The sequence below is a fragment of the Poecilia formosa genome, unplaced genomic scaffold (assembly GCF_000485575.1).
Source record: "Poecilia formosa unplaced genomic scaffold, Poecilia_formosa-5.1.2 Scaffold94, whole genome shotgun sequence".
Classification (NCBI taxonomy): domain Eukaryota; kingdom Metazoa; phylum Chordata; class Actinopteri; order Cyprinodontiformes; family Poeciliidae; genus Poecilia; species Poecilia formosa.
This window is the reverse complement of record NW_006800033.1, coordinates 338122-352678: the sequence shown is the minus strand read 5'-3', so window position 1 is coordinate 352678 and position 14557 is coordinate 338122. Positions and strand designations below refer to the sequence as shown.

Sequence of the window (14557 nt, the reverse complement as noted above, 5' to 3'; positions counted from 1 at the left end):
TTATAGTTTGTTGTAATGTGAAGAAATATGAAATTGTTCAAGGATTAAGAGTACATTTTCAAGGCACTGTATGTAGATGTAGGAGGATGGATTTTCTATTTAATGAGCCTTATCATAAAAAACATAGCCAAATAAATAGAAGCATTTATTATCTGCAGTTGAACTGTTTTAATAGAATAGTCTGGCCAGCAGTTTTAAGGCAGGTTTTAGCTTTATTAAGCTTGGCTTTGCTTCCCCGTGACTATTTCTCCAGCTGATCTCTCTGCTTAATGCTATATGGACTTAATTTATTGCTCCATCCGAACAGCCAAACCCAGACAGCCACATAAGCCAATCCCTGCATTTTTCCGTGTTTTCCAGTCTGCCTCCGTCTCGCCCCACTCACACTCTCAGTCAGAGCGCGGCGTTGACAGCCACTGATCAACCCACTTTGTCGGGGTTTGTGTCTCCATGCAAGACTGCTGAAAAGAGAAACTCTGACTTTTTTTCTTTTTATTCTTGCAAAGCAAATCGTACACTTCCCGCCCGGAGAAACCGTCCACGGCTGCAGAATTCTCTAAAGAAAAAAAAAGAAGAAAAAAAAGAAAGAAGTAAAAACAAGCAAACAAAAGAAAACCTTTTAAAGTTAATTTTTTTTTTCTAGAATCCCCCCACCGTCTCTGCACAACAATGTCTGGAGAGGACGCACCTGCTCAGCAGCAAAACGCCGTGGACCAGAAGCAGGAGACCAAGCCCGCCGAGGAGCCCAAAGCCGAGCCGCCCAAGACGGAGTCCGCGGAGGCAGCGGCCACCCCGGCGGCGACCACCGAGAAGGCCCCCGAGGAGGAGACGTTCACCTACCGCGCTCTGGTGCTCACCGGCTACGGAGGCTATGATAAAGTCAAGCTGCAGGTGAAGAAGGGCAAGCCGGCGCTCAAAGCCGGCGAGGTGCTCGTCCGGGTCAAGGTCTGCGGGCTCAACTTCGCCGACCTGATGGCCAGACAGGGTCTCTACGACCGGCTGCCGTCCCCGCCGGTCACCCCGGGAATGGAGTGCTCCGGGGTGGTGGAGGCTGTGGGGGAAGAAGTGACTGACAGAAAAGTAAGCGCACATCCCTCCAGCATTCTTTGCATTCAGATGAATATTTGTTTCTGTGTTTATTTTTTAATACGAAAGTGATGGATATTGTTTAATAGCAGCTCGTTTTGGGGTGCTTTGTGGAGATATGGGCGTGTCAGGCTTCACTCGCTGCTCGGAGACGGCAGCGCAGCCTCATTGTGTCAGTGGCACAATGTAATGAACTTCAAGCTTCAAGGCTCAAATTGATTTTTTTTTAAACGAACGTAACAATAATTACAATCCGTTTGTGCATTTTGATTGCCCTATACTTGATAATATGCAGCTTATTCAGTTAGTTCTCACGTCTGAATAATTGAGGAGCATAAAAGTTGAGTTTATTGGTTTATTTTGTCGGATCGGGAATCATTTAATGTCTGTAAAAAGTGTTTTGATGACACAAGTTGTAACGCCGCCAGAAAGCAGGCGTCGCCCCTTCTGTCTCACCATTTTTTTAAAGCTGCAACTTAAGCCAACTTCCATTATAAGCTGCAAATAAGTTGCAAAGATGCAGTTTGTTGTTTCTGTCTGTCCAAAGCTGCGTGTGTTGTAAGCGTAAAGCTAAATAAGACCGTTTAAATCCACGCGATGCCTTCGATCGTCGCTGCACCCACGCTGCTGTGCGCTTTGATGTGCGCCACGGTGCGGAGCGCTGCATTAAGCTGGCAAGCGGCGAGACAGGAAATTGGAGTTTCTTGCCTTCAAAGTTAAAGCTCTCCTCTGTCCGTTGCGAATTGGATCCGTTTTTGATCACACATACTTAGAATGAACAGCGCAACGTAATAAAAAATAAAAAAAGGAAACATAAACGGAGAGGGGAGGGGCGTGGAACAAACACTGTGAAGTGCCAGAATCTGCGTAAGTGGCAACTGTGAATTCAAAGACGTTTGATTTTTTTGGTGGAGAGGCAGCAATTTATTTTGGAGAGTCATCGGAAGGAGCTCACAGTGGTTGATGTGGTTTGACACCGGTGGAGGAGATCGGAGTCAGCGACGCCTTTTGTTACCGGGAGCGACGGTGGCGCACAAACGCGCAGAGTGGAAAAGGGCGAGGCGCGGCAGGAACAGACACCGTCAGGTGTGAGCAGTGGGGCCGTCTTTGTCCTCACAGCTGCAAGGCTGCAGGCTCGAATATATGTGCAACAATAATTATAGCATAATTAAATTTCAAATCTTACTATAAGAAGATTGTTGGGCTGAGTGGCGGGGGGAACGGGGGGCTTAGCGTCTTTTTGCATTTCATGATGAGTCACAGGTCAGTGGTCGCTCGTGGCTCTTTTCCTGGCTGCATGGCATCACCACGGCAACGTTCTCTGCAAGGCAATTTCACCTCTCACACACAGCGGTGAGGATTCGCATTGTTTGAGCATCATACTCCGGATAACACCCTGATTAGCACATGTGTGATGCAAGCGCGAGCAGACTGACTTCACCTGGCTGGGCGTGGCGCGTGCGTCTGAGCGCAGGATGCACGCGGCGGTGAGAGTTCAGCCCAGATTATTTTATTGCTGTTTTCCTCATTGTCAGTGATGTTGATTGGATTTAAAGGTCACAAACGACACACTCGCGCACACATATGCAGCTTGTCATCACACTCCCACATCCACTGGCAGCCTTTCTTTTTTTTTTCTTTTTTTTTTTTTTTAGCTAATTGAATTAAGAGCCAATCCCTCTAATGACTGGAGATCTCTGAGATCCGTTTTTTTTTCTTTTTACTTCTAAGTCAGAGAGAATTTGCTGACCACGATGTTGCAGCTTTTATTTAGGGAGGTTCACTCTCTGCTGCTCTATCCATCTCACAGACACACACACGCACACACACACACACACACACACAAAGACACACAATGGGTGTGTCTGAGTGTTTCCTTCTAAGAAAGCTCCAAACACATGATGCTTTTTAAACAGATTAAGTAACATATGCAGCAAATCAAATGGGATTTTATTTCATCTTTCTGACATTTCTCACTCTTTAATTTGTTTGCCTCTCAGAACCATAAAATACATTGTAATATGAATTTATGATATTAATATTGGAAACATTTAGATTTCTTTATTGAAAATAAACTTTGGTATAGAACTGTAATCTATGCTGGATGGCTTGGATGTCTCCTGACAGACACATCCAAGCCATCCAGGCTCACTTATTCGTTTGATGATTGATTCCACTTCTTTTGTCTTGCAGATTTCATATTTTGCTGTAATCCTATAACTTTTACAAAATAAGCACTCATTCAGATCCTCGGTAATGTTGAGTGAGCCTGCAGTGAGCTCACCCGACATGACCTAAGAGGGATTGTTGGGAGAGTAATGGAGAGTAAGCGGTGAGAGAGAGAGGAAACATCACAAATCACACCAAAGCTCCCCTGATGCCAAATAGGAGCACTTCCTCCAGGCTTGTTTAAAAAACATGGAGACTCTCCATTGGCAAGTTTTGGAGGGATCTGATCCATATGTTCTCAATTACCTCCCTCCGGTCCACATTGTCAGTCTGGTATTTCCTCCGTCATCCCCCTCCATCCCCCCCCCTTCCCTATCTATCTGGTCTCAAGTCATCTTGAGAAACCCCCCTTTACCCGCTGGTCATATCTGAATACCTCGAATGACAAGCAAGATGACTCGTTGCTCACTTTTAAAAAACAACACAAGGCAAACGGTAAAATTTAATTGATTTTCTAAGGTGAAAACTTTCACTTTGTTTGTCCAGTTGCAAAATGAGATGAGGTGATACATTCATTTGAATAGTAAAAGAGAAACGTCAAAGTTTCATGCAGCTTCAGTCTTCAGTAAACGCATCTTGCTTCAATTGTGTTTTCATGAGGCACATGTTACTGAAATGCTAAGCTAGCGCGAACATGCTCGCTCTCTGTTTTGATGTACTTGTTGATAGATCAACTTGTAAAAAAATATCTCGGGTCGGTCTGAGTTAATCTTGTGTTAAAATTGAACAAAAAAGTTAGTCTTCTACATCATAAAATTGCTTTGAACATCATAATTATTAGTGACTAGTGTTTCAGCTGCTTTCTGCACAGCTCTTCCTGCACAAAAGGCTAAAAAAGCAGGTCACATGATGCAGCCCTTTTTAATTGGGAACATCTCAGCAGTGGATTAATGCATTCATTTTGGTAGATCCAGATTTGTTTTATTCACAGAATAATACATGAATATGAAAGTAGGTGAGAATTAAAAATAAAATAAAAAACGGACTGCACATGTTGCAGCCTAATGGCTTTCTGGGGTTGGGACTCATACAGAATGTTAAGTACATTAACCCTGCATGATATTAACCAACCTAGCAGTGGTGATATTGTTGAAAACTGCAATGACAACATCATTTGCGATAAATCGTCTGTTTGATCCTGGGCAACTGTCCATTTGGTGTATATGAAAAACTGGCGTCATCCATTGCAGTGAGAATCTGTTCATCCGTCATCTTTAACCGTAGTGTCATGAGCCAGACTCAACCAATTAATTTCTTTTCACAATATTTGTGTCAAAAGTTTGAAAATGTGCAAATGAACCAGTATAAAATTTAACTTGTTAGTAAAGTACATTTAACCTAATTCAAATATTTGAACTGATGCAAAACGAGACTCGTATTGTTTCACTTTTGAGTTTGGCGTTTATCCTAACATCATGTGATGGGTGTTTAAAGCTCAGTTACCCCACAGGCTTTAGTCACAGCTGAGTGTGCTGCTGCAAAAGTGTTACATTTAACCTTTTTTTTTTTTTTTTTTTTGACTCTGCCTGACTCAGAAACGCGGCTCAAAGGAATCTGTTCACCCTTATACATTTTTTGCTGAGCTTGTCAAAGCTCCGAACTACAAAGCCAGCTGACTCGGGGGGGGCTGCATACCCCAAAATTGAATCACCATCTGATTAAGTCTATTCATATAAAGTTAACTGGAAGTGTCTTTGTTCGGTGACCTCCCCCCTCGCTCCTGACCCCGACTGAGACTGCTCAGAAAGAAGGCTGAGAGGAAATGCAAGAAGTGACTGCTTGTTTCTGTGTCACGCTGTGAAGATGTTGAAACAGAAGTGTCACAAGGCCTTTTTGCTTGCCTTTGAATGTTCCTACTAATGTGTCTGTATGACTGACAGTAACTCACATGCTTTGCATGGGCATGAAAGAATGGTGGCAGATCCTTTTGACTGAGTGAGTCATGTTTTTTTTTCTCCCTGTAAAAGCTTGAACTCCCCCGCATATCGATTTTTGTACCGCACTGCACCCCAATTATCCAGTGAGCTTGATGAGTTTGAAGACTCCAACGCCTTGACAAAAAAGATGGAGATGTAGACAGAATAAAGAAACCAAGCGACAGCAACAAAATTAAATTATATATAGTTTAGAAAGTAAACCAAATGACAGCGAGTCGAGGGCTCGGAAAGAACGAGACGGGAATCTCTCTAATTGGAGAGATTTGACAGCGAGACGCATGGCTCCCTCCAGACCATTAGAGAGGTCCAGGTGGAGAGAGAGTTTGTTCCCAGGAGGAGAGGGCTTGTCTTATGCTCAGCCATGAGGAAGAATCTGGCAGGGAGGCTGATGAGTGGAGAGAAGCCAGGGGAGAAGATGGGCCCCATTGTCCTGTTACGCTGATGAAGAAGAAGGGATGGAAGGGGGACACTCCTCACAAAGGAGGGGGGAGAAGAAGAAAAAAGAAGACAACAAAACGAGGAGCTGGGGATGAAAGCAGGAGCGCCACACAAGACAGACAGGATGAGACGGAGGGGAACTGAAGAAGGGGAAGGAAGACGTTCTAAAGTTGTAAGAGGAAAACGACTCAGGAAGTGAAAGAGAAAGAAGGGAAGAGAAAAAGTGAGGAGAATGGAAACGGGGTGGGAGGGAAGGCTGTGTTGGGAGGGCTGGATAAAGGGGGGAGGAAGAAAACAGGAAGAGAGTTATAATGCCGCTGTCGTCTCTGTTTCCTCTGTCCCTCGAGTGAGCTCCCCTGATTGGCTGGTTTTGGGGCTGGGGGGGAAGTTTATATCATGGCTCATTCTTCTGGAAAGAGACAGTTGTGTATTTGAGGATCCTGCCTTGATAAGGAAAGGTTGGGTGCTGAGGAGATGGGAATGTGCAGGTTGCTACACGTTGCTTTTAAAAATTGAAAGGAACCAAAACTGTTGGTGAAAATTACATTAAGGGCTGTAACTAACAATTATTTCAGTAATCGATTATTCTGTTGATTTATTCTGATGATTAAATGGTTAAAAAAGTTGTTACATTCTGCAGATTTTTCATCTAACCACGTAAACCTTTGTTCTAGAGTAAGACAAATACTTTAATGATGCAAACAAATTATTCAATTCCTTTATTTTAATTAGAGAAATAATTCAAATAATTCCTTTAGTGAATGCTATGACACTTTAGGAGTATTGGGGAAAAAAAACATGTTTACAGACAAAAGTGTTATTATCTTCAATGCAAAATGTATATAGTTTTTGCACAGTTTTGGCTTAATTACTGGCCCAAATATGTTGAGTTTGTATTAACTGATTATTAAACTATTTGACAATATTTCAACAATCAATTCATCATGATTAATCTTTTATCCCTAATCACATTTATTTCTATTTTAAAAAACGTGTTGTTTTGGGTACTTTGTTACTTTTTTCTTGATGACTTTTGAGCCATTGAAACCGTCCATGTTCTCCGCCATACAAATTTAATTTTATTTTCTACTTATGGTTGCACCCTTGCATGCCCAGTGTTTCTTTTTCAGCAAATGACCTTGTCTGAGCAAACTATATTTCCCATTCTTCCCAGGCGTGCATGCAATTTGCATCTTTCACAAATGTATCAAAGAAACAGTTCAGGTAGGACACCAATGACTTCATGATTTTACTCCTTATTTTTCCACAGCCTTAAAGTAACATTTTTGTCAATTGTCATATCATATTAGTGTGGAATATGTATAGTTTAAACTATCTTGGCACTACAGCGTAAGCCCCCATCGCTTTCCTTGTTGCCACTCTTGGTGGGGGGGTAAAACCAATCAGTGCCAAAGGATTTGATTGCTACTTTCCTGGCTGCTTTACAAACACCAGCCAAAGTATTTCAGCTTCTAAGCTAAATTTTCTTTTGAATAAAGGTTAGGTTAAACTAGTGCTCTAGTTATGTCCCACAGAAAAAATGAGCAAAAACTAAACCACAAACATCCAGGGATCCACACATAAGCAGGAGCAAATGATAAATATTTTTTTAAATCAAACATACTAAGTATTATATAAAAAAAAGAATTGGACATAAATAGCCTTAAAACAACATTGTCCCAAATCACTGCAAGGTGTTTCCATTTATGCTCAAGCTAGCAATATCATTGCTGCACAGCCAACTCATGCAGGAAATTAGAAAAGTAACAGCTAAAACTCCAGAGAACCACTGCTTTAAAAGTTATAGGGTCGTTTTATGCATTTACTAGGATGCGAGTCACAGGGAATTACGAGCCAAGACAATAAATGTTTCCTCGGCACCATTTGTTTTCTGATTTTCAGTGAGTCCGTCTCATCGTTCGCCGTCTTGTTTTTTTAGGTTGGTGACAAGGTGATGGTGCTGAACCGCTTTGGGCTGTGGCAGGAGGTGGCTGTGGTTCCAGCCAGCCACACCTTCCTCATCCCAGACGGGATGAGTTTCGAGGAGGCAGCTGCCCTCCCAGTCAACTACATCACCGCCTACCTGATGCTGTTTGACTTTGGCAACCTGCGGCCGAACCAGAGCGTCCTGGTCCATGCTGCTGCAGGTACAGCACCGCCTCACACATGTTTCCAGTCAGTTGCTAACAGAGTCATGTGAGGATTAACTAAAAATGTATGAATTCAGTGAAATGGAAATTTAAACACTGAAAGTTAAATGTTTTTTTTTTTCTTTTTTTTTTTCGCTCTGCTGAACATGTGCATTTAAATTGTTTTCATTATAATTTACAAAATGTCTCTGTGATAATTTTACAGGTTGGTGTAAAAATATAAATAAACAACTCAAAAGCTGCATGGAGATATAAAACCAGTGCTAACATACAAAGTGCACAATCTTAAAAGCTCATTTCCCATTTTGGAACCCCTAAATGGCCTCAAATAGTCCATATTGGAATATTAAGTCATACCATGAAAACACAGGTTTTAAATAAAAAAAATACTAAACTCTCATAATTGCATTAAGCTTAAAACCCTTAATGCAATAAGGCCACTTGGCATCCTGCATCTGTTTTTGCAATGACCTCAAAGCTGTTGGAAAAGGTTCCACTGTTCACTGGTGTGAGATGTAGTTCAGTGTTTTCCTCCCAGTATGACTGCACTAATGCAAGCACACCTGTCACCTGTGCTTTCAGGTCAAAGTTCAGAATGGTTGAGTTGATGGAAGAAACATGGGGACTGAGGGAGAGCAGGCACCTGTTTGGGGGCGCGATGAGCCTGAAAGCTTTTAGTGTGTGTGTGTGTGTGTGTGTGTGTGTGTGTGTGTGTGTGTGTGCGTGCGTGCGTGTCAGGCCAGCTGGAATAAGGAGGTTATCAGTTAAAGGATATTGTTCCTGTTTTCTAAATTATAACTTTGCCTCTCATTCCCACTTTTTATGTGCAGGAGGATCTAGGAATGGAGCGTTTAGATTTGGGACAGCATGTGTGGGTGTAAATGGCTCAGAGCACATAATGAAATCTGGCCTTTTTCTCGATGGGGAACAAAAAAAATAAAAAAATGATAAAGAGCCTTGGGAGCCTGCCAGTGCAGGTGCGTATGTCCCTTTACGTTGACAGGAATTCATTTGTAAGTGTTAGCATTCTGCAATTTACATCAACAGCTAGCAGCGCTGTAGCTGTGGGACCGGCGGTTTTAGGAATCCCAAATGTTTGCGTTTATCATATCATATCCAGTTGATGTCATTCACCCCTGTGAGAACACATGCTGCAGCGTTCTGTGTAGAATACGCTCCCTATAGGAGGAACACTCTGGAAATGTGGTTCAACACTCTTCTTCCTGCTGGCTTAGGCAGAGGATCACCTCTTGTTTCTCAGGGAAGGCTGCCAGTCTTTGCTCTCCAGCTGTCCGGACGGACATTAGCTTTGCAAAAACACATGCCTAGATTGTTTGCACGTCCATATTCCAAGGTTTCTTCATACCTTGTGTGGGAAAGAACCCCACCCTCCCAGCTCCCGTCTAAACATCAGCTTCCAGCATCTTGGGGTTCACATGGAGCTGGATGCTGAGCGTCTGTGTGTGGAGAAGATGTTCCACCCAGGATTCTGTCAAAAATGGTTCCTGATGTTCACTGATTAGACAGATCAAAGGTATCTGCTGTGACAAGACCAGAGATTGAAGGAGGCTGGGAGGCGGCCTGTCTGCGCTGAACTTTCATGTGATGATATAAAAGAAATGGCAAGGAGGCTTCATTGTATTTCTGAACCAGGTCTTTCAAACTAAAAGAAGTCACATTTCTTGACATATTTCAGTTTAACTGGATCCCCCGATATGGCAGTTATTTTCATGAATCGTATAAAGAAACGCTTATGTGTATGTTATATCTATGTGGCAGCCAGAAAAAATTAAGCACATGGGAGGGTTTAAAAAAAAAAAAGTACAGAATCAGTAGTAGAGTGTTAAATCTCTTATTACAAATTACCAAAACTAATCGAAGACGATTAAAATTTACTCACCTGAGTCTAAATTTCAATAAACCAAAGTTTGAAATCTGTTTTTATTTGAAAGTTTTAAAAAGTAAACCATTGGTTTCAAAGAAAAAAAAACTCTACACTGAAGAAAAAGAACAATCAGTCACAAGAAATTACATTTAAAGTTAATTTAGTAAGTTTCAAGTTTTAAAGAAAATGTTAATAAAGTAAGTTTGGCAAACTTCATTCAGCTACTAAAAACCTTTTTAAAGATGCTTTTCTTCAACTCTTGTGGCAGCAACCACATATATAGCAACATTAGCAGTATAAGCAATATCAAAATATAATACATGGTTTGTATTTTGCTCCTATGTTATGTTTTGTAAGGCGTCCTCAGAACATCAGTAGTTGGGATTTTGACGCTGCATTTCAACAGTTATTGTCCTGCAGCAGATTGTGAGGGGAGCTGAGAACATCTTTAGAGTCTCTACGTTCTTTTCAGAACCTAAATTTGGTTCCGAATGTTGTCAGACGCTCTTCACACCCTCTCTGCGGACGTTTTGAACTGTTGCCATCGGGCTAAAAGCAGAACCATTAGACGTCTAGGCAGCTTTCAGCCAGAATCTGTTGAAGAATCTGAGCTGTTTTCCTTATTTCACCTGATTCGTCAGGTTTATCTTCTTGTGTTTTATCCAGCTAAACATTTTTCACTCTAAGATAGATCCCAGAAAACTGCTGTCTCGTTTTGTGCTAGTCTCTATTTCATAAAATGATAAATACATCTACATACGTTTCAGGGTAACTCATTGTTTAATCTGGTTCTGTAGTGAAATAAATTAGTTTTTGCCTGAAAAAGAATAATTACATTTTTCGGACTAACACAACCTCTCTCGGTAATTTGCAGTCTTGTTTATTTTTCGGCCTAATGGGGCTTTCCTCAAACGCTCATTTAAAGCTTCTGGTGCTGTAACCTTTCCTAATAATGGTGCTCTTATTCCCTGCACGTACTTTGAAGTTACATAAGAATATTTATTTGACATTTATCTGACTTAAGTATCACATGATGATGATGTGGAACACCACCGCTATTTCCCCAATTCCACACATTCCTGTTTTTTGTTTTTTTTTTTTATTTTCTCTTTTACAACCATTCCAAGAAGAAGTTTACTTCTTTCTCTTTATGCATTCGTATTTTGTAATTTTGAGAAACAATAATTACAGATAATCAGGGCGTAAAAGTTCCAACCTGGCCACAAACTCTGCACACACCCTGTCTGACGGAGCACGGCGCTACCTGCTGCCTCTCTGGGGTTAATGGTTTCATCACATCGTGACGCCGTTTCAAGACTTCCTGAGTCGTACGTCCAGCTAAAAGAGAAGCAGATTTATGCGTCTGTCGTTCCCGAACACATCTTGCTCTCCGGCTGAATAAAGATAAAATGTTGAGCTCACGGATGAGATCAGCTTGTGAACGATTTGCACAGATGAGGAGTAACAGTAGTGCCGAAGAGAGGCGGGCAGTAATGTTTTTTTTTTTTTTCACCCGCAGTCACAGGGTGCGGTGGTAATCATCATGATTTAATGCAGTGCAATCTTTCATTGAAGGCCTTAATCAACAGCTTCTTATCACTGCAGCCACGTACTCCCAACTCGCAGCTTTCTAGTAAGCGCTCGAGGCGGGATGGGGATAGAGGGGGGCGGGGGGCGGCTGTTCATCCTGTCTGTGTTTCTTGACTGACCTGATTGTTCTAGAAACAAATTAATCTACTGATGTGATCGCTTTGGGGAAATAATCCGGCTTCTTTCAATCCCCAAAGCCCCTCAAGCTTTCAGTTAAGGAGATGATTTATTGTAAACAGAGTAGAAAAATGTAAGCTGTGTCTCAAAACATGTTTTGACAATTAGTGCAGATAATTTATGAATTTTAGAGGTTGCACAAGCAAAAATATATTTACAAAATGGCAAATAAAACAAAAGTATGAATTTAACATTAATAACCTTTAATTTGAAATCCTGTAAAGGTAATTATTACTTTTACTTTTGATAGAGATAAAGGATTTTTTAGAGTTTTAAGCTGCAACTATTTACTGTTCTGAAAACATATAGACAAATACAAGGTTATATATTGGTCCATACTTATATGTACCGATATAAAAGTGGTAGATTTTACCCTTGAATAATGACATTTGAATATAATGACATTTTTATAATGTCATTATATTCTCATAAATATTTGAATTCAAAACCAGGACAGCATCAATTCTTCCTAATGCTGCAGTACTGAAACTTATTTGTTATTACAGTTAAATTATATTAACATATCTTTATTGTTTTGATCTTAACATACAAACTAAGGAGACAACACAGAATAAATAAGTGTGAAACCCAGCACAGGTTTGTAAGCAAATGTGATAATTGTACAAAATATTACTTTTTCACTTTGCTGGTCATTACAGAGTAACACTCTGAGAATAACAACCTGTTTTTAGCTGATCAAATAGCCTGAGCTAACAGAATAGCCAAAATTTGTAAATGTGCAAAAGAAAAACAACTTTTACATCATGCTAGGTCGGTTTGAATCATGTCTTTATGTCATAAATGCAAATTTTACTCAACAAAGCCATTAGTATTTACTCAGCTTATCTTTTCTCTTTAATTTGTTCAACAATCTCAGACCATTAAAGGTGACAAAATATCAATACTGTTTCTTGACGTTGCAATTTGCTCCCTTTGAAAGATGGAACTGAGATTTTTTCTCCAATTACCACGAAAGATGACACTTCCAGTGGTCATTGTAATACAGCTTGAGAGTCATGGAACTTGTGAGTTGCGTTTCCATTGATAAGTCTTTTTTGCATCTCCGCCCTGCTGAACTCTGTAGTGGAAACCTCTACAAGAAGGATGATGCGTCACCCTTCAGTTGCTTTTAGCTTCTCCATTGTTCTATGTTTGCAGGTAATGTCACCTCAACATAAACTACATCCCTTCCTGAAAAGCATGGTGACCTTTCCCGATCAGGTGACCAGTTGGGAATGTCTGACTGGTGTTCTGTATGTCTGTGGTGAATAATCCTCAGCTGCCTCTCTCGTGGCTCCGTTCCTATCTTTTCTCTCCAAACAATGGCTTCTTGTATTTCCTCCCATCGTGCCTCTCCTCTCCGCCGCACCGCACATCTGCATCCTCCACTGCCCGCCTCCACACCCCTCCAGCCCTCCGTAACCTCGTCTCCCTCCTCATGACCCTCGACCATATCCGTGCCGCGGTCCCTCGTCATCTGGGAACGTGTGCACGTTTTCCCTTTTGTTTTCCCCCCAGGGGCTTTTGGGCGGAGGGGGAAAGCTGGACGACATTTGGATGTATCTCGTGGGTCTTCCACTGTACGCAGCCAACTGCTTTTCCTCTGACCTCTCCCTGAACTAGTCCTGATGTTTATTAGGCCCGGCCCGCCAACCAAGCCACCACACCCACTCTACTCATTCCTGCATGCATATTGGGACCCTCTGCTTACAAAGATGACGTCCGGTTCTGCTTAATTTATGAGCTCTGGAGTAAATGCAGCCCAACATGAAGTGCCGTTGTGCTGCAGATGGAGAATGCATAATTTGATTAGGAGTGAACATCCTCTTAATATTTTGGCTTCCGAAATTGCCAGAGTTATGTAAGGTGCTTTGGCTCGCTAAATAATGCTATCGGTAAAATCCACCAGCATATCCGTACACTTAACATTCATGAGTTCCACTAATCAGCTGCTTCTGGTTGAAATCTTCAGGTTTTGGATGGAGTTACTGGGTTACGCTGAGGATTAGCTTCCAGGTTTTAAAGCGAGAGGCTTCCAGCTACTGCGTGTGGTCAGAACTAAAGGACCTAAGTCCTTGCTAATATTAATCTGCAGAGTAATTTTTATTAATTTTTGGTAAGTAATTTTTATTCTTACCATTTTTTTTTTGTAGTTTTGAATCTTTAAAGTTGTAAACTTTTTACAAGGACACAGTCTTTTCATTTTTGGCTCATTTGCTTGAAAAGCCTCAAGCCTGCGCTCTAAGTACGCATCTCGTGTGATATAGAAAAAAAAAACAACAATCAATACAATTAAAATGGATATAATTAGGGCTTGAAAATAACATTGCCAATTTAAATTTAAATTTAGATTTAAATTCTCAATTTTAATCCACTTTTCCCCTCACTTTTTTCCTTAAAAAAGAGAAAATATCATAAAAAAAAGGTTTTTATTCAAATCATTACTGTGAGCTGGCCTGAATTCAAAGTCATAATAAATAGAAGCTCCTAACATCCTTGTTAAAAAAAAAATATGATAGACTTAGGTGGGCTAACATCATTCTGAACAATGGAAATCGCAGTAGCACAGTTGTGGGAAAAACATTATTTATTGATAAAATCGATTTATTGTGCAATCCTAGATGTAAGTAATCCAGAATTTTCTGTTTTTCTGGAGGATAAAGATCAGATGACCTAGAATCCCATTTCTTTCACTCACACTGTGAGCTTGACAAAGACCCAATATTGGCTTGTCATTCCATAGCAAAAAAAAGGGAAAAATGTAAATCTCCATAAGGAGCTTGAAGTCAAAGTCCCCATAGCAACAGTAAGCAGGTAAATACCAGCTACATGCTTACTAGAGTTTTCAATATGCTATTGGAACTTTAACTGGAACCATTAGCTCTTTGCCCTTGAGAGTAAAAATTAACTTTCTTTTAGGAACCAAGGGTGAGTTTGTGTCAAAGTACCTCCTGTATGTTAAGCATGGTAGTGGATCTGTGATGCTGTGGGCTTGTTTCTCTTTCAGCTGAACTTTGTTAGAGTGAATGACAACATGAACTCTTTAAAGTACCTGGACATTAACA

At 40.9% G+C, this 14557-nt stretch overlaps 1 protein-coding gene across 1 annotated transcript in view; it reads left to right on the top strand.

Moving 5' to 3' along the window:
- The first annotated feature begins 381 nt into the window (after positions 1-381).
- Positions 382-14557, top strand: part of vat1 (vesicle amine transport 1) — a 35670-nt gene continuing 21494 nt past the window's right edge. Inside the window, exons 1-2 of the mRNA XM_007558051.2 lie at positions 382-1080; positions 7630-7837. Of these exons, the coding sequence (XP_007558113.1) occupies positions 670-1080; positions 7630-7837 (619 nt within the window). The 5' untranslated portion in view covers positions 382-669. The remainder of the gene's footprint in view (positions 1081-7629; positions 7838-14557) is intronic.